Source organism: Carassius auratus, unplaced genomic scaffold, assembly GCF_003368295.1.
Source record: "Carassius auratus strain Wakin unplaced genomic scaffold, ASM336829v1 scaf_tig00026369, whole genome shotgun sequence".
NCBI lineage: Eukaryota > Metazoa > Chordata > Actinopteri > Cypriniformes > Cyprinidae > Carassius > Carassius auratus.
In genome coordinates, this window is record NW_020525511.1 from 11,610 (window position 1) to 38,365 (window position 26,756).

The 26,756-nt window shown below is 39.0% G+C and overlaps 1 protein-coding gene across 1 annotated transcript; it reads left to right on the forward strand.

Moving 5' to 3' along the window:
- Window positions 1-25,916, forward strand: LOC113078685 (E3 ubiquitin-protein ligase RNF216-like). The gene is made up of 17 exons (XM_026251020.1): window positions 1-99; window positions 828-968; window positions 1,070-1,206; window positions 2,650-3,234; window positions 3,720-3,796; window positions 3,896-3,998; window positions 4,111-4,272; window positions 4,944-5,058; window positions 5,255-5,391; window positions 5,535-5,585; window positions 5,783-5,920; window positions 6,511-6,659; window positions 7,102-7,180; window positions 21,063-21,160; window positions 22,727-22,949; window positions 25,265-25,340; window positions 25,424-25,916. The coding sequence occupies exons 2-17, from the start codon at window positions 902-904 to the stop codon at window positions 25,711-25,713; spliced, it is 2,487 nt and encodes an 828-aa protein (XP_026106805.1). The 5' UTR covers window positions 1-99; window positions 828-901; the 3' UTR covers window positions 25,714-25,916.
- The last annotated feature ends 840 nt before the right edge of the window (window positions 25,917-26,756 follow it).

The following is a 26,756-nucleotide window of genomic DNA, read 5'->3' on the forward strand; positions in this document are numbered from 1 at the left end:
CGCATGTGCGTCTGACGTCACACGCTGGCTTGTTTTGGCCGTTTGTTTCGATATCCGGCGATCAAACGCTTTCGATGTGCTGGATATTGTGACTGAGAGGTACGTGCAGTTTATTAAACAGTCTTCGTGTGATGTAGCCATAATAGAGTTCGCTCGTCCTCGCCATTAAGTTGGGATGAAACACCCGCCTAAGGATGAAATTCTGTCTTGTTTAAGTGATATCAGCTGGCGCGGTCGGTTAACGCCAAACAGCTAACGTAGCTGAGCCAGGCTAGGGACTTCAGCGAGTACAGATTTGTTTGTTTCTTTTACCCTACTGTACGTTTTACTGATCTGGCAGTGTCCACATGTTATAAAAGACAAAGAAAACCGAATTCTCATAACATCAACAGGGTTTCTCAGCACTTCTATGCGAGATCAGATAACGTTAGTGTGTTGTTCTTCCAATCTGCTGGAATTAACAGGCTGTGTTTCAAACCCTAATGAGCAGACTATTTAGACAGCAGTGTCACAGGCGCGTTGATCTGAATCATCATAGATACACATAACACACTTAACTCTCTTTATGTGTGTGCTGTGTATGATCTCAAACTGAGTAAGGGTCATGAATATGTTGTTTTGAATCTCTTACTTGCGTGCTTTAAAAATGTCAGTCATGTTTGGAAACTACATCACTTCGTGTGAAATAGGAAATTAAATCTTACGTGCACACGCACAGATATATCCAGTATTAGTGCATCATTAAGATACAATGACTGTGTTTATGTCATAAGCATGATGAATACACACCATGTCATGAATGTGCGGTTCTGCTTGTCCCATTTCAGGTTCCTGTGTGTGTGCATGGGTGTTTGTGTGAGAGAGCGAAGGTGGACGGCTCAGGGAGTCTGTGTGTCTTATCATGGCGGACGAGTCCAGTGATGATGATGTCATCCACCTGGCTAGTTTCAACACCCATCGCAGTCGGGGTACTGTCACCAAGCCTTTATTTTGCCGTCACGTTCATCTTTATTGGAAGTAGTAGTAGTATTCTCGGTATCATGACACTTTCATTGTGTTATTTTGGTAGCTAAAAGAGCTAGGACGAGGACGTCCTACATAACCATATCTTCATCGTCGGATTCTGATGATGAACCTGTCAGATTCGTACCAAATGTCCATGTTGTGGTCAAGGACGATGAAGAAGAGGACGTTCGCATCTTAGAGGTAACTGGAGCTGCTTTCCCATTCACAGGGTCCCTCTTTGGTTTTCCTTCTCCCTGCATTCTTAGCTAGAATTTATGAATATGATAACATAGCTTACTAGTGAGTGGAGTCAGCAGGGACCTGGTGATATTGCTTTATAACCTTATATATATATAGGTAACAGATTAATAATATTGACTGATAGTTGAGCAAAAATCTGTATCTGCATTTGGCTTTTGTACTTTGCACAGTGGTTATTCCTATCTGGTTTGAATTTGATTAGACTTTGATTAGAATTTTGTGAGATATCTTCAAAAAAAAGAAAAAAAAAACAACAGAAAAAGACATACCTCTTATGCAAGAACTTCACCTGCTCACAGCCATAAACCAATGCACTTAGACATACACAAGACTGCGTTTCGCCTACTCTCTAACTCGCTCACTAATTTAAGTGTCCTGGAATTTTACATTGCAGATTAGATTAAAAAACACATAAATACTCCGTACATATCAAGAGATCTGTACTAACAATCAAAGCAATCGTGATCATGTAATAAAAACTGTTACTCACACTTGTGTTGTGACGTTACTGTCGAATCCCATATAGTCAGCACAGCATCGTCTTTCAGTTTAAATCTTCATGAAAATCCTGCGTTTTCTGCTTTGTTTGTAAACAAATCCGCAGTAAAATAAAGTGAACAATGGACTAAATTCTGACTAATGCTGTCTGGAGCTTAATCAAATTGAAAAAAGTTTATAATTAGTTTTCTGTGTAAACCTGCATTTGCCGCTCTTATCATTTAACCTACCATATGCACAAATCTGTGGGCGGGGCTAAATAAACAGCTTGCCAAATCAGTAAATAAATTAACAAATGACAATTAGTTTTCCTCATTTGTAAATCACTTTGGATAAAAATGTCTGCTAAATTAATGAATGTGAAACTTGGAACATTACTTTTTAATTTGAATTATTTGAATGAAACTTACTTAATAAATGTCAATGGATGGCATGGGCTTAAATAATATATAGTTTCCTAAAGAGAAACTATATATATTTTATATATTCTATATAATTTTCTTTTTTTGTACTTTTTACACAAAATAATTGTTCAATGGGGACATGCAAGCAATTTCTGTGATAACAAACAATATGATGCCTGCTTGTCAGTGGAAATATCCTAAAGAAATCACTAAATACTATAGTAATAAAAAACACTTTCTGTGAAGGACCTAAGTTGAGGATGCATTCACAGTTCTATGATCGGTCCACACAGGCACTCTGGTGTCCCGCTACACGTCTTAAAGGGATAGTTCACACAAAAATGAAAATTCAGTCATTAATTACTTGCCCTCATCTGTTTCAAAACCTGTAAGACATTTGTTCATCTTCAGAACACAAATTAAGATATTTTTAATGAAATCTGAGAGTATTAAACATACAGTCTCTTTCCATCCGGCACAGCCCTCCCCTCATCGTGAGCTGATCCGACCTGCTGCCAAGTGGGGTGCGAGCACCTTCCCAAGCCAGGCATCTGGATCCTACGGACATCCTACCAGCGCACACGCTCATCCTCCTTCTGTAGTCACCGCACATCCTACATTAGGAAACCAAGCCATAGGTGTCTTAACCACGGACCAGAATGCTGTACCCTCGACGTCTAGAGAAAATGCCTTGCACAGACCTCCAATGCCTGTTAAGGACTCACTGCCCCTTCCTAAGGACCCTTCATCCAGTGCACACTCAGTGAATCAGGCCAATTCTCTTTTCTCAGCTCCACCCACCACTGAATCAGGTCAGGCAGACTTGGGAAACAAAATTAAAGTGGTTGTCTGGCCGAGAACTGAAAGGACCACTAAAAGGCCTCGGACACCACAGGAGACTGTGCTAGTAGAGGTCAGACGAGACGAGCAGACAGCGGCCCCCCTCTCTCCTGCACGTTTCCCTGCACCGGCTGACAATGAGAGACCTGGACCTTCAGCTCCCAGAGAACCCGTCATACAGCAGACCCCTGACCGGACGGCCCTTGATATACTGGTGAAGGGGGTGGTGAGTCTTTTTTTAGCTCTTTATGTTAAAGGGTTAGTTCATTCTGTCATTAATTACTCACCCTCATGTCGTTCCAAACCGGTAAGACCTTTGTTCATCTTCAGAACACAAATTCTGATGTTTTTTGATGAAATCCAAGAGCTCTCAGATCCTCCCATAGACAGCAATGCAAATGTAATGTTCCCAGGTCCAAATAACGTAACAAGAACATCAATGGCTCAATTTCACTTTTGCAAAGCTATGAAAATACTTTTTTGTTTTGAAAGTAAACGAAGATAACTTTTTTTCAACAATACTTCACAGAAAGCTCTTGGATTTCATCAAAGATATCTTAAATTGTGTTCTGAAGATGAATGTAGGTCTTACAGGTTTGGAACGACAAGAGGGTGAGTTATTAATGATAGAATTACAATTTTTGGGTAAACTATCCCTTGTATTGTATTTTAATTGTATTTTAAAGGTGGGATTTATTTTGACCTTTTCAGATGGACCTTTTCCCCGATGTGCAGGACGCATATGTAGCAGAATTGATCGAGAGAGGTGACCTGAAAGATTTAAATGTGTAAGCACAAACCTTTTTCTGCTCATTTCTTGATCAGACGTTTTTTGTTTACATGGGATTTATTTTTTAGTGAGACTTCTTTTATTTTTTTTGTCACAGAATATGCAATCTGTTGTTGGAAAACCCTGATTATCCGAAAAAAGCAAACTCAGTTTTGACACAAAGCAGTGTTCTCCTCGAGACGAATGATTCTGAGACACAGGTTTGCACAATATTTTCATCAGATGCATAGTTTATGTGTGGTGGTGTATGATTGTATTAAATATAAGCATCTAATGTGGTGTTATTTACTTACTTTTCACTGTTTTACGCAGGAAAGTGAAAATTATTTTGATTACTTCAAATTAAAGACTGTTGGCCCAGAGGTTGTCATTCAAGCTGCAGACATGCTGATGGGTGACTTCCGAATGTTGAGCTGTCAGGATATCAAATGGGCCCTGAATTGCCTCAAAGGACACTATGCAATCACCCGAAAGGTGAGAAATATTCTCCGTTTTCATTGTGAATGATCTAAATATTGATTTGATTTCAACTAGGGCTGTCGCACTTGTTCTAGAAGTTTTGGCTGGAGTCTAATTGTCTAATTGTCACGTAACTGCGATTATGACGATTAATTGTCTCTTTAACATTATACTTAAAAGAGACATACCGTATTTTCCGGACTATAAGTCACACCTTTTTTCATATTTTGGCTGGTCCTGCGACTTATAGTCAGGTGCGACTTATTTATCAAATTAATTTGACATTAACCACGAGAAATGAACCAGAGGGCACTTTATGCTGCTCAGTGCTCCTGTAGTCTACACTGAAAACATAGAGCGCCCTCTCGCGGCTGTAGACGGTAATGTTTTCTCTTGGCTCTTGGTTCTAAATAAATGCAACTTTTTTTTCCTCATCATGACGTATTTTTGGACTGATGCGACTTATACTCAGGTGCGACTAATAGTCCGAAAAATACGGTATTTAGATATTAATTTATTGTCATCGTAGCAGATGTAAGAAAAGTTAGGATGATGTAGAAGATCTTGATGCAGATGCTTTTTGCAGCATAGCAGTGACAAACTACATGTAAAATGTAATTGGCAGTCCCATATTGTATGACCACTGGTCATTTGTGTGGCATTAATCTCTTTGGTAACCTTTCAAGGCCTTATTCCAAGCCCTCAAGAAGTGGCAAGAGAACTCCACTGACCCCTCAGGGAAGAAGAAGAGAAGGAGGGAGCCAAATGAGCGTGCATTCATAGACTTCAAGTTTGAGCAGGGTGTGTATGTCTTTATCTTTTGTATGCTATTTACATTACATTTAGTCATTTAAGATGCTTTAATCCAAAGCAACTTATAAATGAGGACAATGGAAGCAATCAAAACCATTAAAAGAGGAATGATATGATTCTTTTTTTGAACGCAAAATAAAACCATGTAAACGGTGAAATGCACACTGCATCTCGTTCATCTCAGCTTCTTTTAAACTGGAGAGAAAGATGTACTTTCTGGAGAAGAATCGCAGATGGAGCCGCGGTAATGAGAGTACACTGGAGCCGTCGCTTGTGAAAGAGCTGCAGTTCTATGAGCAGAAAGCCAAGGAAATGGCTGAGGTACTTTACATGGCACACTTCTTCTATTTATTTCTCATGGTTCCTCCTGAAATAACCCAAAGAAATCGGGTTGTGGTGAATTGAGCTGACGGGGTGTTAATTGTTGAAATGATTATAAAATAGGGTTTTTCTCCCACTTTCAGCATGAAGATTTCCTGTTGGCTTTGCAAGTGAATGAGGAGCAGTATCAGAAGGTGGGTGTGAAGAGCCAGTTTATGTACTTTAAATGCTCTTGTAAAGGACATGTCAATCCACATCATGAGAAAAAACTGTAGTGTTTCCAGCTCTAAAACTGAGTTAGAGGGACCAAACTCTGCCTTGTAATGTGCTGTAGATTATAATACTGAACTGTATGTTGAAAGCATGTGCCATTTTTGACCTGTGCTCTCAGGACGGCCAGTTGATTGAGTGTGGCTGCTGCTGTGGGGAGTTTGCCTTTGAGGAGATGACCCAGTGTACAGATGGCCATTTGTTCTGCAAGGAGTGTCTGGTGAAATACGCCCAGGAGGCAGTGTTCGGCTCGGGACGGGTAAGTCATCTGTTCAGCCTCTTCACTAATTGCATTACTGGAAACTGTGTGTGCGTTCATGACCATTATTATGTCACAGTGTTTTCAGGCTTTGTGCACAGTGTTCATGTCTTGTTCTCGTGTTTTTAAAATTCCCGTGTGGTATTGGTTTCATTTTGCCCTGTGCTTTTTAGGTGCTTCCCAATTTGTCTCCCATCTGAGTTTCATTTACATTCTAATACTGTTTATTCACCTTGATTATTGCACAAAACATGGGATACGACAAGTTCTCAGAAAAGCTCTGTTTGTCATCCTTGGTTTGCAGGTGTTTAATATGTTATGTCTAATGGAGTTGAATTCATACAGTGTGTTTAGACACATCCACTACCATTCAGAAGTGTGTGCTCGGTCATTGTTTTTGAAAGAAATCCTCACCAAGATTGTCTTTACTGTCACATTTGATCAACTTAATGCATCACTTAAGAAAAAAGGGCATCTTAATGACCCCAAAACTTTTAGCAGTAGTGTAGCTTCTCAATGCAAGCACTGGTTTAGTTTTACAGTTGTAGTGTACTTTGGTATTAAAAAGGGTGCTTTGTGTGTGTTTGCAGTCGGAGTTGAGTTGTATGGATGGGAGCTGCACCTGTTCATTCCCTACCAGTGAGCTGGAGAAGGTTTTACCTGAAAACATTCTGTGTAAATATTACGAGAGACAAGCAGAGGAAGCCGTAGCAGCCACCTGTGCTGATGAACTGGTCAGGTGAGTTACATTTGTCAATCGACAGCTATATGACTTAGGGTTGTACGATAAATCACATGCGACATTGTTCACTTGCAAGCTGCGCCAAACCACGGTCATGTTTTGCAAAGCTTGTCAGTGAACAACTGATCTGTGTAGTTAATGCTGCTCAATGAGAAATCACGCACGTTGAGATTTACTGCTGATTACAGAACCGTCTTTACTGACAGGATGCACATTAAATATCGCATGCGATTTATCGTGCAGCCCTAAGTCATATAGCTGTCGATCAAAAAAGTAATCCACATTTAGTAGTCCATATAGCGTTTAATATTTCAACTTTTTGAAAACCATGTGATAGAGAAACACAATTCAAAAAAATTCAAATTATACAAACTCGAGATTAAAATGATCCATCATTATAAATCCTAACAACACTATTGTTCCTCACTTTCTTTTCAAGGTGTCCATTTTGTAACTTCCCAGCACTGTTGGATAAAGACGTTTCTCTGTTCAGTTGCCCAAACCCGCGCTGCAGAAAGGTTAGTCCGTGTGCCTGGATACACTAGTGTGTATGTGGAATTCAATCGTTGCAGTGATCTCTTTATGAAAGTCCTGTGGTGTTCTGGATCAGTTCTCTCTTCCTCTGTCAACCTATATTTCTGAGCCCCACAGTGGTCACTTGGTGGCGCCATAGGCCCGTGGAAAAGATGAGCAAAGTCTGTGGTTTGCAGTCTGAGGCCCCATAATGAACCATGCTATAGTATGTCAAACTAATGGAATTTTTTTCATTGGCAGGGTTTACTTAGCTGGAATCAGTCAGGGCAAGAGCAGAGACAGCAATTCATCTTGTCTGCTATAAATATTCAGCTCTCCGAACCCTAAACAAAGCTTAACCAGGGTCAGGGAAGTTCAGCAGAACTAGATGAATCAGTATTCTGGGATATCACTGCCTCATGATGTTTTGGAAATGATAACGGAGAATGTGGCTTATACCCTTGGGGTATGAATCACGACTCACAACCTGTTGTTCTCTTTTGAAGCAAGGTTTCGGAAAACACACTGAAAAAGCGGCTGCTAAAAGGAGATCCTAGCTTAACTGGATTTTTCAGTAGTGTCACAGTAGCTGTTTGTAAAATGATAAACTTTTCCAGTAATAACCTTCATTTTATAACAACTGAAAAATGATTCACTGGTCTGTGTTTAGTAAATAGTGTTTAACAGTAAATTAATATGCTTAATGTTGCTGTTTATCACTAAGTTTTGACTTTGCAATATAAATCAGGGTGTGTTCTAGTTGTATTTAAGTTTCATGGAACATAAAAAAGTGTCAACCCCGAGAATGGTCAGCATTGTTCCAGGGTTTCCTTTTGTCATGGAAGACCTGGAAGTATTAGGGATTTTGTGTGTGTGTTTTGGGAAAGTCACTAAACTTACTAAAATCTTAAGTCATGGTAAAGTCATGTAAAATGGTCCCCAGCTTCCACTGCTAAAGCGTGAGGCAAAACATAACCATTTGGTTAAATATTACAACACAATGCTTTAAAGGGTTAGTTCGCCCAAAAATGAAAATTATGTCATTAATAACTCACCCTTATGCTGTTCCAAACATGTAAGACCTCCTTTTATCTTCGGAACACAGTTTAAGATATTTTAGATTTAGTCCGAGAGCTCTCAGTCCCTCCATTGAAACTGTGTGTACGGTATACTGTCCATGTCCAGAAAGGTAAGAAAAACATCATCAAAGTAGTCCATGTGACATCAGAGAGTCAGTTAGAATTCTTTGAAGCTTCGGTTCGCGTCTCTAATGCGCATTAATCCACAAATGAATTAAGCTGTTAACTTTTTTAATGTGGCTGACACTCCCTCTAAGTTCAAACAAACCAATATCTCGGAGTAATTCATTTACTCAAACAGTACATTGACATGAATTATATTACAAAAGATTTAGTTTAAAAAATGCTGTTCTTTTGAACTTTTTAATCAAAGAATGTCAAAAAATAAATAAATCGTATTATAGTTTTCAGCCTTCATCATCATCATAATAATAATAAAAGTTTTTGAGCAGCAAATCAGCATATTAGAGTGATGTTTTATGCATGATCAGTGTCCAAAAGTTGACCTCTAGAAATCTTAAATATCTCTTGTTTTACATTTTAGAGGGTAGTTTGTATCTGGACAAGGTTCATGCCATGGTAGCTTCTCCAACACTGGTTACAAGTACATTTGATGTTTTGTCTCGAGTCTTATCAGTGTTGGGTTGTGAGGAATGTATCGGGCCGTGCCAGGACACAGAGAACTGTCGGCCCGTCTGTGTGTTAGTAGATTCAGCTGGCAGGGGGAACATGTCAAGGACTCTAGACTCACAGCTGCTTTCTCAACAGGCCTAAGAGGAATGCTAGAGCCGCCTGCAGTGTGTCAGGCCTGTCTTTCCATTCATCTGTCAACCTCCATTTCTCTCTCTCTAGCTCTGTTTGACTCTCTATCACTTAGTAATAAGCGCATGTGGGAGGGCTGTGATCTCGAGTGCCTTTCAGACATTATGAAAGCTGAGGGTGTACATATAACATACATTCATTGTCATTTAATGTAAAGTATGTTTTGAGTTCCTGTCATTTTGAAGCAGACCATTTCCCACATCACTCTGAGTCTTATAGTCTCAGGAGAAAAGGCTTCTTGTAAGTTTGCTAGATATTCGCAAACAGTTGAGTATTTAGTAAATCTTTTTGTTTAGGGGTTAGAGTTGACCTGAAGGCCATTCACTGTCCAACACGATATTCAAAGACCCCCATGATGGCTAAAATATTTCTGCTGAAATTATAAGAAGCTCGTTTTTGCACACTTTATTAACAGAAACTGTTGATAAAGTTGATAACTTTAAATATATAAAAAATAAGTGGTTTGTGTAAGTGGAATAATGGATAATTGAATTATTGAAAATTAGCACATACCAGAGATGTAACGATACATTATTTATTATTAATCATTCACTGGTTTATTGGCACTTATTCTTTAAATATCTTTGTTGGTTATTATCTGGGCAAGTCTTACCGATGTGAAAGGGAAGATGATGTCCTGCAATCAGGATTGTAGCAGTACTTTTGTGTTTTCGGTCATATACCTGTTGTCCATTGGATGGCGCTCTTGTTCTATGACTCCAGAGAAGGTTTATTCTGCCTCACATCTGCTGCTGATTGCACTGCTAAACCCCGCCTCCCACTTCTGCAGCAGCTCACAGCAGGACGGGAAGCCGCTCAAACGGCCACGTCTTTGGCCTTCCTCTCGGCACAGTCGCTAGATTAAGTGTGCCATCAGGCAGGACCTCCATTTTCTCCTCCTATCCGTCTTCCTCCTTGTGGAGTCACAGGACTGGACGGGGGGAAATTGAAAATGGTTGTGTGGTTTGATTTCATAATGTGACCCACTTTCATTTCCTCTTTCTGGCTCTCAGCATGGCATTCCTATCGAGATGGAGAACTGGGCTCTCGTGCACAGCAGTGCTTGACTTGGCCGGCATTATCAGGACTTTTCCAAAGCCATGCTTCTAAGGAACAAATTTCTTGGTTAGATAATCTGTATAAAATGGCAACCACCTGATAAATGGTCAATTCTAGTGAAATGCTGTGGCTTAGTGGTTAAACCGCTGAGCTGGTAACTGAAAGGACGTAGGTTTCAAAGGGTTGGTATATGAACCATCACAAAAACATTAATGTCCTAGACTACTAGGTAAAATAATTTATAAATGTGCAAGTTTTGTGCATCATCAGTGTCCAAAATTTGTCATCTAGAAATGGTGAATAATCTTAAATATCTCGTTTTACTTTTTTTTTCTCATTTTCTCCAGAACTCCATTTGGCTGTACATTACAGTTCTGTAAAAATAGACACTTCTGTTTTCCCTATGAATAAATGTCATTGTTGTTGTTCTCAGTAGATGGTCTAACATCACTTTCATCATTAAGAGAAATACTATTATTGTTAAGGTGCACTAACATTAGCAAAATTACAGTGAAAGTTTGTTATTTGTGTACGAATCACAGCTGAGGCAGAAGTCACTTTCAAACCAAGCAGCTTTTTATTGGTTCGCTTTCAAAAAAAAAAAAGGTACAAAAGCTATCCTTTTTCGAAAAGGTAAACCTTTATACCTTACTTACCCCTAAAGGTACTTATTATAATTAAAGTGTACATATTAGTACCTAAGTGGAATATAGTAGTACCTTTTGAAAAGGTAGCAAGTTTGTGTGGTGGATTTAAACCCATTGTGAAATAGGGGTTGAACGACTTCTGATTTTTTATTTTTTTTAAGTCGACTTTTATGTGATGAAAGTCGAGTCGAAGTCGACTAGTTGCTGATGTCATCATCAATGAACAAATAAGTCTGGAGCTGTGCAAAACCCCTTGTGGACAGCTATGGCATATAACACAGCGCTGTGTACATAGCTATTGCAATTTGGAGCATCCAGCAATATATTCACACGTCTTGTGGAGCTTACGGAGTATACATTTATTCGTAATTTTAACTGTTTGGAAACGGAGCGTAAATGTGGAAGTCCTTCAAATATTTCTTGTCCTGTTGCGCCCTCTATAGGACTAGCGACTAATCAACGTCAAGCTTAAAGCGTCATGGTAGAGCCCTGAAGTCAACTAGTTGATTAGTCTGTGCGCAACCCCTATTGTGAATGTAGACGCCGATTAAAATGTGGGAAGCGTGCTGACATACAGAGCTGTTGTGCTACAGGCGTCCCGAGTTCGAGGACCTTTCCCAATTATGTCAACGTCCTCTCTTCCTCTTCACTTGCTGTGAGCTCCAGACTATCCTATCATAATAAAGGCATAAACATCAAGAATAAAAAAAACTACAAGAAATCTTTTGCCCAATCACCTGAAAACATTTACATATGACTAATGTTTGTGTTACAGTTCCATATAATGTTACTGGCCCCATATTCTACCATTTAAAAAAAAAAAAAAAAAAAAAAATTCTGATTGTGTTGGGAGATTTTTTGCAGCTGTCTAGCCCACATTTGTCCAGTCGGCTGTGGAAAACTCTGGAATCCCAGTTCCCCTGTTAACAGCACAAGTTTTTTTCCTTCCTGTCTTTTTCCTGTCTGATGTCCTATTTGTCTGTGGTGATGTGTGCCCTCAAGTTCCTCTCCTCTGTCCTTCTCTTCACTCTTTTCCCTCGGTGAAGTTGTATAACTGACACACTTTCCCCTCTCCACTGCCTCTGTAGCCCCAGCCCTTGTTGTGGATCAAGGACGTTCATTGGCTGGACCCAGATCCTTCAAATTTGAAATGTGGTACAGTTCATATTTGACCCAGATTTTTTCTTATTTTCCTTAGGGTTGTACATTTCCAAAAATGCTGTGTTTTCTCTCAGTGATTGGATGTGTTAGTTGAGGTTTTCACACGCAGATCTGCCAGCATTCCCTACTCTCTGGCTCAGTTGGGGCGCTTTTGTTTGCACTTTATATTTTCCATGAAAGCCATGATGTTTCTGAGATTGCCTTAATAGACAGCAGCAGCATGCAAATCCAAGATTTTTCAGTAGTACCATATTTACAGTAATTTTCATATAAATAATACAAAATCCTCTACTATTCAAATGTTTGTGCTTGGTCAAATTTGTTGCCAAGTTTCTTCTGCTCACCAAGGCTGAGTTGATCAAAAGTACAGTATGACAGTTTTTATAATTATAATTTTAAAGAACTCTTTTCCATTTTAATATAATTTCACATTTTTTATGCCAAAACTGAATTTTCAGCATCATTACTCCAGGATTTAGTGTCACACGATACTTCAGAAATCATTCTGGTGTGCTGATTTGCTGCTGAAGAAACATTTCTTATCATAATCATTGTTGAAAACAGTTGTGCTGTCCAGTATATATATGGTAACGTGATATATTTTAAACATTATAAATGTCAGTTTTGATTCAATGCATCTTTGCTTGCGGGTATTCGTTTGTTGTACAGTAGTGTATATAGTAAGTATTAGTTTGGAATGCGTTCTATCAAACCGATCTGGTTAAGACATGCTTCATACTCCTCTGTTGATGAGTTTTATAGGGAGCTGTGTTTGTTCAGCCCTGCCTCCCAGCACTTATCAAGAGCCAAACCCTAAAATCTTGAGTGTTTCATCAAAACCTCTTTTCTGTTCTAGCTTTATGATATGAAGCCTGGGCTTAGGGATGTTTGTGTGTGTTAGCACGCGCTGTGGGTGTGTCGATCTCTCCCTGAGGCTCGTTCAGGCCCGTGCTTCTCCAGAACAAGCAGCCCCCCAATCAGATGCTCCGCAAATCTCCTCTTCTGCCTTATAAGGCCTGCTGCGGCACGGCTGTTCAGGAGAGAAGCAACAGAGAGGGCCTCAACGGATGTTGCAACAGTTCACACTTTGTCCTAGTGTATGCCGCTTTACTTTGGAGAACTAGCCACATATGCAGTGGAGATGTGTCATGACCGAAATCATAATATTGTTTTTCTTCTTTTGATAGTGCTGTTGTGATTATTAGAATTGACAGTAAAATGCTTATTTTCATGCTGTTTTAATATAATCACTGAGCGCACAGGTTAGGGTTAGACAGTTTTTGAGTAGCAGATTTGAATGCAAACTAACAGATTGTCCTGACCAAGTTTAGTCAAGGCATTTAACATTAATGCGAAACATTAAATCAATGAATGCTGGTGGCTTTTCCATCAGAGGAGGATATGAAAGCGGGAGTCCAACAGAATGGACTAAATTTACACCAAAATATGTTCAGTCAAGATAAAACTAGCGTGACTACCTTTAGCTGTGGTTTCAGGTTGTAAGGTTTCAGCTTAAATGAGAAGTCTGCACACAGCGATTAACAGGAAAGAAGGGCTTGTTAGTGTTGGTGAGTCAGATTTATGTTAGAAGAATATGTGGCGTGACCACAGTTGTCACCTTGGGCATGTTTTGTTGAGATAAAGACTTGCCGTTAAAGCCGTTTTCCTCTTGTCACATAAGCTGTTTTTCCAGTTTGTTGTGGTACTTTGATCACTATGCTAGACGTCAACCATTTTCTGTCTTTATTACACAAAACAGACGCTTATGCAGGTACAGACGAACGCTACACGCATCCTGTGTGGTTGGAAGGTTCCTGTGGCTCACGTGAAACAGTATTTTAGTGAAAAATGACATCTGCAAAGTCACTTTTCTTAGCACTGTGATTCATGGCACTGTAGCTATGTCTTTCTCGGCAAGAAAACGTTTTTTTTTTCAGTTCTGTAGTAGATGGAGATCAAGAAAGAGTCATGTTAACCGGGTTGTAAATTTCTTTGGTTGCTCATAAGCTCTTAAAGTCATACACTTGCTTTAAAGGAATCTGCAGTGTTTGCCAACACGGATAAGAACTGTTGCAAAACAGGGGCGACCTGTGTGAATCTGAGACTGACTCCGCCCCGTTTCCAGAGTGTGCGCCCTGCTGAACAGGAAGCGTCAGCCTGGCCTTGCAAGGTATACTTTGTACCAGGAAGTGATGTTTGGAGTGATGATGTCAGTGTGATGTCACCGCTGTATTTTTAGTGCTGTATATAAACCGAGGCACCAGTGTGTGTTCACACTCCTGATGGTGAGAGTCACCTAAACTGAGAGCCGCAGTCACTTCCTGTTAACTCTTTTTTTTTTTTTATCTGTGCACATAAAAACACGCCATTCAGTGATCTAAGCCCAAGAAAAGTTAATTTAGCCTCTAATGTTTCAAATTTTCAGAATCTCTTTTTACATTTTTTTTTTTAAATAATAAAATATAATCACTTAAACCGTTAGTAATTCATAATCTGAAAATTATAATCATAATATATAAATATAAAATAAATCAACATAAATCATAATCCTACTTTTTGATGTAAAAATATACCTAAAATATGTTTGTAATAAATTATGTAATGTGATGTTATGTATGTATGTATGTGTGTATATATAAATATATTATATGTCTGTGTGTGTGTGTGTATATATATATATATATATATATATATATATATATATATATATATATATATATATATATATATATATATATATATATATATATATATATATATATATATATATATATATATATATATATATATATATACCCACACACACGCGCACACAGTTATATTAGACACGAAATTAGCTAGAAGAAATTACTCATTTAAAAAATAGTCACTATAATGCATATTCATTATATTTTAATAAAGCTGTCATGAAATTAAGTTTTTATTATCGCCACCCGAATAAACGTTAATATTTTAAGAATGAATTTTAAGAAAGTTGGAACATGCTTATCATTAAAAAGTTGAAATAACCCATGTTCAAATCAAATGTTTATTTGGCACTTGTTTTGTGTGTGTGTGTGTGTGTGTGTGTGTGTTAGTTATTAAATAAACAAGTTTTAACTATTTGATTAAACTTTTTTCAGATACAAAAAATGTATTTCGTTTTTTGGTACACTACTATTTTGGCTTGAAATTTGTTTTTAGTAAGTAAATTAAATGATTATTAAATGTGATTTAAATAATTGATTATTAAATAAACTTTTGGATCTTGATATTGTTGTTTTCTAGTCTGACCATGAGCGGTCTCAAATATGAGAATGATATCTGTAAAATGAAATATTTTTCAAAGACTCCTCATTTGAAGGTGTTGGCCCTCCCATGCCCTGCTGTTGTGCTCCACTAGGGGGCAGCACATCACTGTGGGACTGTAGGTCACACCTCCTAATGTCTCCATGCTTCACACTTCACGCCCCATGGCTATTGTCTGGCCAGATCTTTGCGCATCATTCACCATTTCCACCTCAGTTTCTTGTACAGCTTTTTACACAACAGTACTGATGAACGATGATTTATGTTTTTTAAAACATGCAACCTGAGGCTGTATTTCATAAGTTTATTTCTGTGGAAGTCACTTAGCTAGTGTAGTTCATCATGTAGGTACGTTTCCTGACACCAAGGGGCAGGAGCAATTGTTCTAAGGGCTTCTGCATCACACTAAGCTGTCATTTATCATCTGTCACTGTCATTAATATTCAGCTTCATCTTTAATTATTTATGCTAATGGTATTTACCTTGGGGACTTATAGCAGGCAACAATGGGTTACGGGATTAGAGAAAGACATGTGCTGCTTCTCCATCGCTGGAAGAAATGGCTAATATTTATTTTAAAAATACATGCAGCTTGGCTATTTTGGAAATATTCTACTTGGCAGCAGTCTTTAACAGACTCTAGCAGATGTAGACGTGTCAAACACATCCTAATTTACTAGCCAGCTGTGTGGCTGTGAAATGCGAAGGCGTTTACATGGTCTTCATGTGCTGAATGTAGAGCTTTAGCTGCATGTTGCACTCGGATGTCCTTTCCAGTCAGCTGAAAGGCAAAGCATTGTGGGCAGGCATGGCTAAAATGGAACAGATGAAAATGTTGTTCCTAGGCAACCAGACAGATGAGGAATCACTTCCAGAGTGGAGGGCTGTTCACCCTCAGTCTGCGCTAACTGCTTTTTATATGCTATTTTATAAAAGCAAACAGCCATGTCAGACAGTTTAGATTAGATTAGTTTATTGTTATTTGTAATTCTAATGAACAGTTCTGTAGCCTTTTGCTGTCAGATTTTGGGCCCTGGTCATTTCTTTATAAATATTGTTTGTTTGTGATGTGACATACAGCCAAGTATGGTGACCCATATTTAGAATTCGTGCTCTGCATTTAACCCGTCCAAAGTGCACACACACACACACAAACTGTGAACACACACACACATACCATGAACACACACCATTTATTCTTCGGCGCCAGGGGAGCAGTTCGGTGCGTTGCTCAAGGACACCTCAGTCGAACCCACAACCCTAGGGTTAGGAATCAAACTCTCTGACCACTAGGCCACGATTTCTCACAAGGCAAGGCAAGCTATTTGTCATTCTTGCATAGCATTGCATTTAGGCATGTGAATAAACTTCTAACCTATAGTACTTATTAAACCTCTAACTTATTAGACTTATATGCATGTAACAATTGTTTATTCTAGGCTTATGATTAATTATTAAAATCCTGCTGTTTGTAAAGGAAACTATTTTCACTTCATGGACATAAAATGGACAAAAACAATCACATAGAATTGAATTAAAAGAGGGAAGTGCCTCCTATCAAGGGACCAAATATCGAATTGGAAGTGGCCTTAAGTACTAGATGCCCCAGATATGATCATCCTTTTGCGATGTACTCCTGTCTAAAAATGTAAAAACAGCTATATAGTTTCATGTATAAACACCAAGTTTATACAGTTGAAATTTATTATAGATATGTGGGTTTGTATATACATTTTTTTTTCAAATCACTGTAGTACTGTATTATTTAATTATTCAGTTATTTCAATATTTTTTTTGCAGTAAGCCCATGTCTTTTTCCTACCTGTTTTATATGACCTTACTGACCCACCTTAATTTAGCAATTTCTAATATTGCAACACACACACACACACACACACACACACACAAACATATATTTATAAATATGATTTCTGTTCTATCTAAAATGCCACCATGGCATTTAGTTATTTCAGTGTAAGTGTAGAGAACGTCATCTGGCTTTAAACTAGTTCAAATCAGGGTGACATTTGTGGTTTGTGTGTCTGAGACCTCTGTGCCAAACTCTAATGCTTTTTACTCTGTTTTGCAGCAATGTTTAGTAGCCTTGTGATCGAGACCAATCAGCAAGCATTAACACATTTGTTCTGAGCTCATGCAGCGCTGTCTTTTGTGCCAAGCTAATAACGGTCCGTGCAAACTGCAAGTGCATTCAAGAATTAAGAATAGCAACACTAAAAACACCTTGATAACCACATAGCGTTGCTGCAAACCGCCTAGTACACTCTAACACATAAAATATAGCATCATACGGCACAGAGGAAGACAACCATTCACTTCAGTATATTCTTACACCAGCTGATATGCCAGCACTGCTGCGTTTCATATTTATATTTTCTGGCTGTTGTATGTGCGGTTATGTTTTGTACAGTAATACTGGTTGGTTGCCAATATCTACATTGGGATTAATTCCAGAAGGGTCATAGAGCGTTATGCATGGGGAAGGAAGCAATATGCACCTCTGAAACAATGCTGGGAACACCGACTCCATCCGTATGTACAAACCCGATTCCAAAAAATTTGGGACACTGTACAAATTGTGAATAAAAACTGAATGCAATGATGTGGAAGTTTCAAATTTCAATATTTCAAATTTCAGTAACAGATGACATATCTGAGTTTAAACTGAGAAAATATATTATTTTTTAGGGAAAAATAAGTTGATTTTAAATTTCATGGCATCAACACATCTCAAAAAAGTTTGATACAAGGCCATGTTTACCACTGTGTGGCATCCCGTCTTTTTATAACAGTCTGAGGACTGAGGAGACAAGTTGATCAAGATTAGGAATAGGAATGTTGTCCCATTCTTGTCTAATACAGGCTTCTAGTTGTTCAACTGTCTTAGGTCTTCTTTGTCACATCTTCCTCTTTGTGATTCGCCAAATGTTTTCTCTGGGTGAAAGATCTGGACTGCAGGCTGGCCATTTCAGTACCTGGATCCTTCTACACAGCCATGATGTTGTAATTGATGCAGTATGTGGTCTGGCATTGTCATGTTGGAAAATGCAAGGTCTTCCCTGAAAGAGATGATGTCTGGATGGGAGCATAAGTTGTTATAGAACTTGGATAAACCTTTCAGCATTGATGGTGCATTTCTAGATGTGTAATCTGCCCATGCCACACACACTCATGCAACCCCAATACTATCAGAGATGCAAGCTTCTGAACTGAGAGCTGATAACAACTTGGGTCGTCCTTGTCCTCTTTAGTCCAGATGACATGGTGTCCCAGAACTTAAAATTTTGATTGGTCTGACCACAGAACAGTTTTCCACTTTGCCACAGTCCATTTTAAATGAGCCTTGGCCGAGAGAAAATGCCTGTGCTAATGGATCATCTTTAGATGTGGCTTCTTTTTTTACCTATAGAGTTTTAGCCAGCAACGGCGAATGGCTCGGTGGATTGTGTTCACCGACAATGTTTTCTGGAAGTATTTCTGAGCCCATGTTGTGATTTCCATTACAGTAGCATTCCTGTATGTCAGCGGTCCCCAACCCCCGGGCTGCGGACCGGTACCGGTCCGAGCGTCATTTGGTACCGGGCCGCACAAGAAAGAATAAATAACTTACATTAAAGCTGCAGTCGGTAACTTTTGGCGCTCGCGTCTAGCGAAGAACATTGTAGCCGGAGCTACTTCTCTCTGTTTACATCTATGGCGAGTCAAGCAGGAACTGTGCTACTCTGCAGCGTTGCCGAGCATAACCAGACTAAAATAATCCGAATATAAACACTTATTATAAGGGTACCATAGTGATTCAGGAAAAGAAAAAACACAGTTTGGGAAAATAGATTCATGATGTACTCGCTCATTATATATTTTTTTTTTACATTTTCGACACAAAACAACACTGGCACAACCCTGCCTGGATTGTGTGGTGGATTTTGCAGTGGATTTTTAGTGGTGGATTTTTACAGTATCTTATATTTTTAAGGCATGTTTAAACGTCACTGAGTCAGTGAGCGAGAGGATGTTATTCATGTTATGTTTTGGCGTGATGTTATGTTACGCTGCTAATAAAGTTGCATAAGAATACACAGTGGATTCATGTTTATTACTTTATTTACAATATACCACAGTTTTTATGCCAGTCGTATCATTTTATTTTGTTGTATTTATCCCTCACACCTTAAAGCCCGGTCCGTGAAAATATTGTCTGACATTAAACCGGTCCTTGGCGCTAAAAAGGTTGGGGACCGCTGCTGTATGTTATGCAGTGCCGTCTAAGGGCCCGAAGATCTCGGGCATCCATTATGGTTTTCCAATCTTGACCCTAACACACAGAGATTGTTCCAGATTCTCTTAATCTTTGGATGATATTATGTACTGTAGATGATGATAACTTCAAACTCTTTGCAATTTATCTCTGAAAAGCTCCTTTCTAATATTGCTCCACTATTTTTCAGCGTAGCATTCGGGGAATTGGTGATCCTCTGCCCGTCTTGACTTCTGAGAGACATTGCCACTCTGAGAGGCTTACATGCAAGTTAATGTTAATTTCGTCAGACGACACAAGACGAAATATGTTCGTCAACGACCTTTTTTTTTCACGATTAAGACGAGACGATGACAAGACTGCACCACTGTCCAAAAACGCTGACTTAGACTAAATTAACATGCATTATTGTTGCCGAAAAAAGACGAGATAAAATAAAAAATAAGATAAAATCTCTCTTCATTTTCATCTACTATCATCTCTGGTTTTTCATCAGCTGTTACAGCTTTAAAATATTCAGAACGAGTTCGCGGCTTCGCGCTGTTGCTCAAAAAGAACACACAACACCCGAAGCAAACACGAATGACGAGCGACAACGACCTGCTAGGTCGAAGTAAGAGACTCGTTGTATGTTATAGTTAGCAGCGGTCAAAAAAAAATCTAATAAATTCCACCATCTAGGCAAGCTTTTGTGTTAATTTATATTTCCTGTCGCTGCGCAGGCTCTTTTATTGTACATGACAGCTTATTGCAGTCTTTGCATTAAGATTAAAAGCAGTATCAATAAAGTAAAAAAATTTGATCAGGTTAATCATTTGTGAAAGTGTTTCCTAAATCAGAAATTGAAAACCAGACACGTTTAACATTTGCATTCAACAAAAATCATTCAACAAGTGTATTTTGTCAGGTAATTATGACATTTAACCAATGTTTGAGATTTGTGAAAGACTAAAAAATTTTGACTAAAACTAGACCAAAATGATGAGACTTTTAGTCGACTTAAACTTGTCTAACAAAATAAGATATGTGAATGACTAAATATAACTAAAACTAACAAGGACATTTGGCACAAGACTAAGACTAAATTAAAAATAGGTGACGAAATTAACACTACAAGTCATGTTGCCAACTGACCTAATAAATTGCAAATTGGTTCTCCAGCTGTTCCTCATATGTACGTTTAACTTTTCTGGCCTCTTATTGCTACCTGTCCCAACTTTTTTAGAATGTATAGCTCTCATGAAATCCAAAATGAGCCATTATTTGGCATGACATTTCAAAATGTCTCACTTTCAACATTTGATACGTTATCTATGTTCTATTTTGAATAAAATATAAGTTTAAGATTTGTAAATTATTCTGTTCCTTTTTTTACTCACATTTTGTACTGTGTCCTAACTTATTTGGAATCGGATTTGTATAAACAAGTGACTGAGCAACAGAAATGTGACCCTTTTTTTCTACTGGATGTATGAAATGTAGTGCAGGTGTTCTCTTTCCCCTGTGCTTTTCAATTGTGATCAATAACACAGATGCTTATTTGTGTCCCCTTCCTCAGGAGAGTTGCAGGAAGTGCCATGTGGTGTGGAAGGAGCATGCAGGAAAGACCTGTGAGCAGGTGCTGGAGAGGGACGAGATCCGGCTGCGGGTGGCCTTGTAAGTGCCTGACTGAAAACTCTTAGCTTGTTAATAATTCATCCGTGCACTATTGAGGGTACTCGATAGTGTAGCGAACCACCTGGGAGATCATTAGCATCCCTGATGCTGAGTCAGCTGTTTCCCCAGGCCTTTCTCATGGCAGGGTAAACACTCGCTGTATTTGATGGATTCCCTTGAGTGTTATGTTTGCAAATACCCATCATCCAGAGCTGCCCCTGTGTGCAGCGGGCCTTCATGAGGAAGTGAACTGGAGCGTGGGTGTCTGTGTAAACTGATGCAGTGTGAAAGGAGCCTATCACTACTGCTCAGTATCTGGACTGGACAGGATGTGGTCACCGGGCTTCCTTCCTGTCATACACACGAATCAAAGACTGTGCATCCTGTTTACCCCGAACCTTTTCTGTTTCCAACATTTATAGAGACAGGAAAGTGTCCCTGACTGGGCGATTGAGTTAAGTATGGTGTCACAAAGGCAGTTTGTGTTTTCACATTTATATGATACAGCAAGATAATGGCTCAATACCAGTATGATTTCTATATGTTAAATACAGAATTAGTTTAAGAATTAAGTCGTTAATGGCATAAATGACATATTTTCTGAATGCTGACAGTACATTAAAAACAACATTATAGAGACAGAGCGACACACATCATAATCTGAAAACAATCCAACGCTCTCCATTGACTTTGTATTGCAGGAAGCTGCCTCCTTGTCATTTCTGACTTATAACAAAAAACAGAACAATGTCTGAAAGCTGCTGTGTGACGAGGTGTACAGCAATCGAGCTTAAAAACCCCAGAACTATGTTTTTATAAGCTGTTGACCCCAAAAAATTAAAATAGAGTTTAAGGACACAAATAGTAGCAGATGCCGGTGTATTTCACGTTGGGGCGTTCATTTGGATCATTTATCAAACCAAAGGAAGGTTAGGAAAAGGGACACTGACATAGAGCAATACAATTGAGTTTCTTAATACATCTCCTCCTCTCAGATTCACATTGGGTGGTGAAATAATCTTTTGACATGTTACAAACAAAGAATGTTTCCTGTCGCCGCTTACGTTTCCTAGTGGGTGTAGTTCTTACAGTGACACGACATGTTGCGCTCTACTTTTGTGTCCTTAAATGCAAATGTTTTGAGTCGACAGCTTATAAAAACCTAGTTCTTGTGCGCAGGCGCGCTTTTCAGGGAGAAATGCTCATAGAAGGAGTTCCATTATCATCTACGTCATTAGATCCACGATCGAAAAAAAAACTGTCGAAACTTTTACCAACCCGGAAGTAAGATTTTCGGCACAGAAATTCTCAGTCATTCTTCTAAATTATTTTTTAAAACTTTGGCCATGTTTAGCATGAGAACGCATCTCTTTAACACTGTAAGCAACTCTGAATACATGAAACACCATTGTACCCCCCTTTAATGGACAGCACTGGATTGTTTTCAGATTATGATGCGCGTCGCTCTGTCTCTATAACGTTGTTATATTTAAAATACTGTCTCGGTAGGTAGATCACAGTGCTTGCATGTAAACTGAACTCAAGTGTCATTTGTTTCATGGCCAGTGAGGAAAAGATGACCGCTGCCCGTGTCAGGAAGTGCCACAAGTGTGCCGCAGGTCTGGTAAAGTCAGAGGGCTGCAACCGGATGTCGTGTCGCTGCGGAGCCTTCATGTGCTACCTCTGCCGTGAGCCTATTAACGGCTACAACCACTTCTGCCAGCACGCTCGCTCACCCGGCGCCCCCTGTCGACAGTGCAAGAAGTGCTCGCTGTGGACGGACCCCACGGTAAACCATGACACACTACTCTTCTTTTGTTTTGAGAGAGACTGCTTTCATGCTCAAAGCTTGAAAAGCAGCAGACACCTTTACTTTCTAGCTCTCCAGGTTTGGTGTAAAACATGCTTCAACCTTTTATCCACTAGCCTGAGCTTATTTGTGCTCTGTTAAACACTCCTTTTACATGATGTACTTTTTGACCCTCATTTTGGAATGTGTCTGGAACGGTTAATTGACTAAATTACATGATTTGCATTTGCATTCATGCTTTTATTTTAAATAAAAAAAGTATTACTTTTTAAATGTTGGCTTTGTTTTATAATTAACAGACAAAAGCATTTACATTTGAATAGCATTGTTTTTCAAGAGAATAAATTGTAATACATTATCATCTCTAACCTGTGTTGCACTGATAGATTTTTTGTAATAAGAGTGATTCAGTTTTAGGATGAACACCAGGTGTGATATGGAGTTGTGTTGGTTTTGTATACAGGACTCTTCATGAGTATAACACGAGTGGAGCATGCTGCTTCTCATGCGTGTTGATGGGTTAGGAGTGCTGAGAGCTCTCCTCTGCAGGAATACTGCTGCTACCGCAGTCAACTGTCATGCATTAGCCACATATTATATAATCGCAAACTGAGCGATAAAGACATAGCACTCAGCAGGCCATGACTAAAGCACAAAGTGCTCATTCATTTTTCACATCATGCTGGTTATTGTTCCATTTATTAATCATAAAAGGTTGTTATAAATACCTTCTTAGTAGATGGGTAAAATACACAAATATTTTATTAAGATTTTAATGGTGAAAATCATCTACCATATTTTTCGGACTATAAGTCGCACCTGAGTACAAGTCGCATCAGTCCAAAAATACGTCATGAGGAAAAAAACATATATATGAGTCGCACTGGACTATAAGTCGCATTTATTTAGAACCAAGAACCAATAGAAAACATTACCGTCTACAGCCGCGAGAGGGCGCTCTATGCTGCTCAGTGTAGACTACAGGAGCACCGAGGAGAATAGAGGGGCCTCTTGCGGCTGGAGACGGTAATGTTTTCTCTTGATTCATTTCTCTTGGTTCATTTCTCTTGGTTCATGTCAAATTAATTTTGATAAATAAGTCGCACCTGACTATAAGTCGCAGGGCAAGACAAATTATTAAAAAAGTGCGACTTATAGTCCGGAAAATACGTTACTTATTCTCATTTAACTTATTCTTTTTATTAATTTTAAAAGTTATCTAGCAGAATGTTCTTCTTTTTTTACACCCTAGATTTAAACTCTAAATCATGTTGGTAATTTATGCATTACGCATTGATCCTGCTTGTTTGACAAATAGTAATAATTATTTTTTGATATGGAAACATCAATCATTTATATACTTTTTAAAATAAAGCTTTTAATAGTGGATTTGAAATATAATTTGGCTGAAAAAAAATATATATATATATTTATTTGTATTCCATTATTCTATAAATAATATATTTGGGTGAAAGCAGCCCGCTGTGAAGGAAAAGCACTACACTGGATTTATAACACAAAAGCATCATTGTGGAATGGAATGTGGCCCAATATCTCAATTATTTTGTTTTCATACATCACAAGTTATGCTAGAAAAAAAATTGCTCAGCTCTACTCTGCACCATATAAAAAGAGAAATTGAATTTCTTTGGTTCGGACTTCATATGTACCACGACCGGTGTGTAACTGAAGAGCTAGTGTTTGTCCCTGATTTCACCATCAGAAAGAATGGACATTCTGCTCGCTCTCTTCCTTTTGTTGGTATGTGGCAACAATAGCATTTTGGGTTTGGCTCAACTTGAGGATGAGTACATTGTGATGGAACTTTCATTTTGGGGGAAACTATCCCTATACAGTGAGCATGAGTGAGAAATCCCTTTCCGGTTGATCCAGGAGTTCCACTAATTATGCGATTAAGGCATTTGAATGGTGTTTCTGTGTGAAGAGCGCAGTCAGGGTGCCGTCCCGCTGGCAGCCTGGGGGCTGCAATTACCCCTCCATTCACAGCCGTGCCTAATCACCTGGCACCGTGCACCAGGCAGACTGATGAACTTGAGCTGTTTTGTGTTTGACTGATGAAGTGGACTCCTCCCAAGTTCATCTGATGTCCCATTTTGGTCCAGGCTGTGGTGTGACGTGGACATGGGCATCAGATTGTTTCTGGCGGGGTTTGCTGGTCTTTTCACATGATTGAACAGTAACCGGAGAGCCTAATTGCCGTGCCATTTTTGAAAGGCTTTTTTGTTTTCTCTACTTCTCCCACCTTTCACTTTCTGTCTTTTTTCAATCCACAGCAAGACGACGAGCGAATCATTCAGGAGATTCAGAAAGAAGGGGAAGCGGAGCTAAATAAGAAGATCAGTCAATCAGGTCAGTGTTCCTCAGCTGGACATCTTGAGTCTGCCAGCTAAACCCCAGTGGTTTCTAATGATATTTTGTAATGTCTCCCTCAGAAAGCACAGGGAAGAGAGTGGGACCTCCCCCTGAGCCCATCCCAGCGAAGCGCCCACGGGTGACACCGCAGGCCCCTAACGCTGCTCCTCAGGCCGTGCGTGCCCCACTGCTCATCCCCCAGGTCATGCTGCCCGGGCCGCAGCGTGTTTTCCTTCAGCCCATTCCAGCCCCCTACGTGCCCCCCTTGCCCAACCTCCCCCCAGTAAACTACAACCCACGTAACCTGAACTTTGACTTCAATATGCCTATGCACTATGGACCACCGCATCGCTTCTTCAGACCTCTTTGAGGGCACCATGGTACAAAGCCCCACATTCAAACTACTAAAAAAAAATAATCCAGGCTTCTGTGTCTTAACTGTTAGCCCTCGCTGTTTTTTTCTACGTATTTTGTAACAGAACCTAAACTGATTTTCTGGTGAGTTTTCAGGATGCCTGTTGGACTTTTTTTTGAACGGCATAAAGAGTGAATCATATGAACACCTGTTAGTTTTTCAGTTCAATAAAACAAACCGAACTTTAAACATTGTTCGTGAAATCAGTCAAAATATACGTTGGTTTTTGCTGGGATTTCCAATGATGTTCCCCGTGAGGTCATCAGAAGAAGGTCAACAAATCACTGTAATGTTTTTTTTTTCATCCAGGGTTTTTCTTGCTCAACATCTTCCTCCTCGTGCAAACGCCTAGATTATTAGTTCAGAATGGATATTGATGCCATTTCAGATCTGTAAATCAAAATGTAGGACCAGTTTTTGCTACTGATGTTTTACCACTGTTCAAAACTTTGGAATCTGAAAGACCATTAACAGTATTAAGAAATTAATGCTTTTATTCAGCAAGGATGCATTAAATTGATTAAAAAGTCACAGTAAAGACACACAAAAATTTTATTTCAAATTAATGCTGGTCTTTTGAACTTAATATTCATCCAGAAATCCTGGAAAAAGTGTAATCGCAATTTTTACCAAGGGTATTAAGCGACTGTTTTCGCAATCTTGATAATGATAGAAATTTCTTGTGCAGCAATCAGCTATTAGAATGATTTCTGAAGATCATGTGGACCCTGAAGACTGGAGCAATGATGCTGATAATTCAGCTTTGGCATAACAGGAATGAACTGCATTTAAAATATTACAATAGAAAGCAGTTTCACAATATTTCATGTTTTGACTGACTCCAGACCTCAGACATCATTATTAATTTTAACCCCCTCATACTTGTGAGTCATGAACTTTAAAATCACTGCAATATTCACAATTTCATGTCAGCGTAAATTGTGAATATTCCATTTGGTGCCCAGCCCTAGCTGGGATGTAACATTTGAGAGCTTATC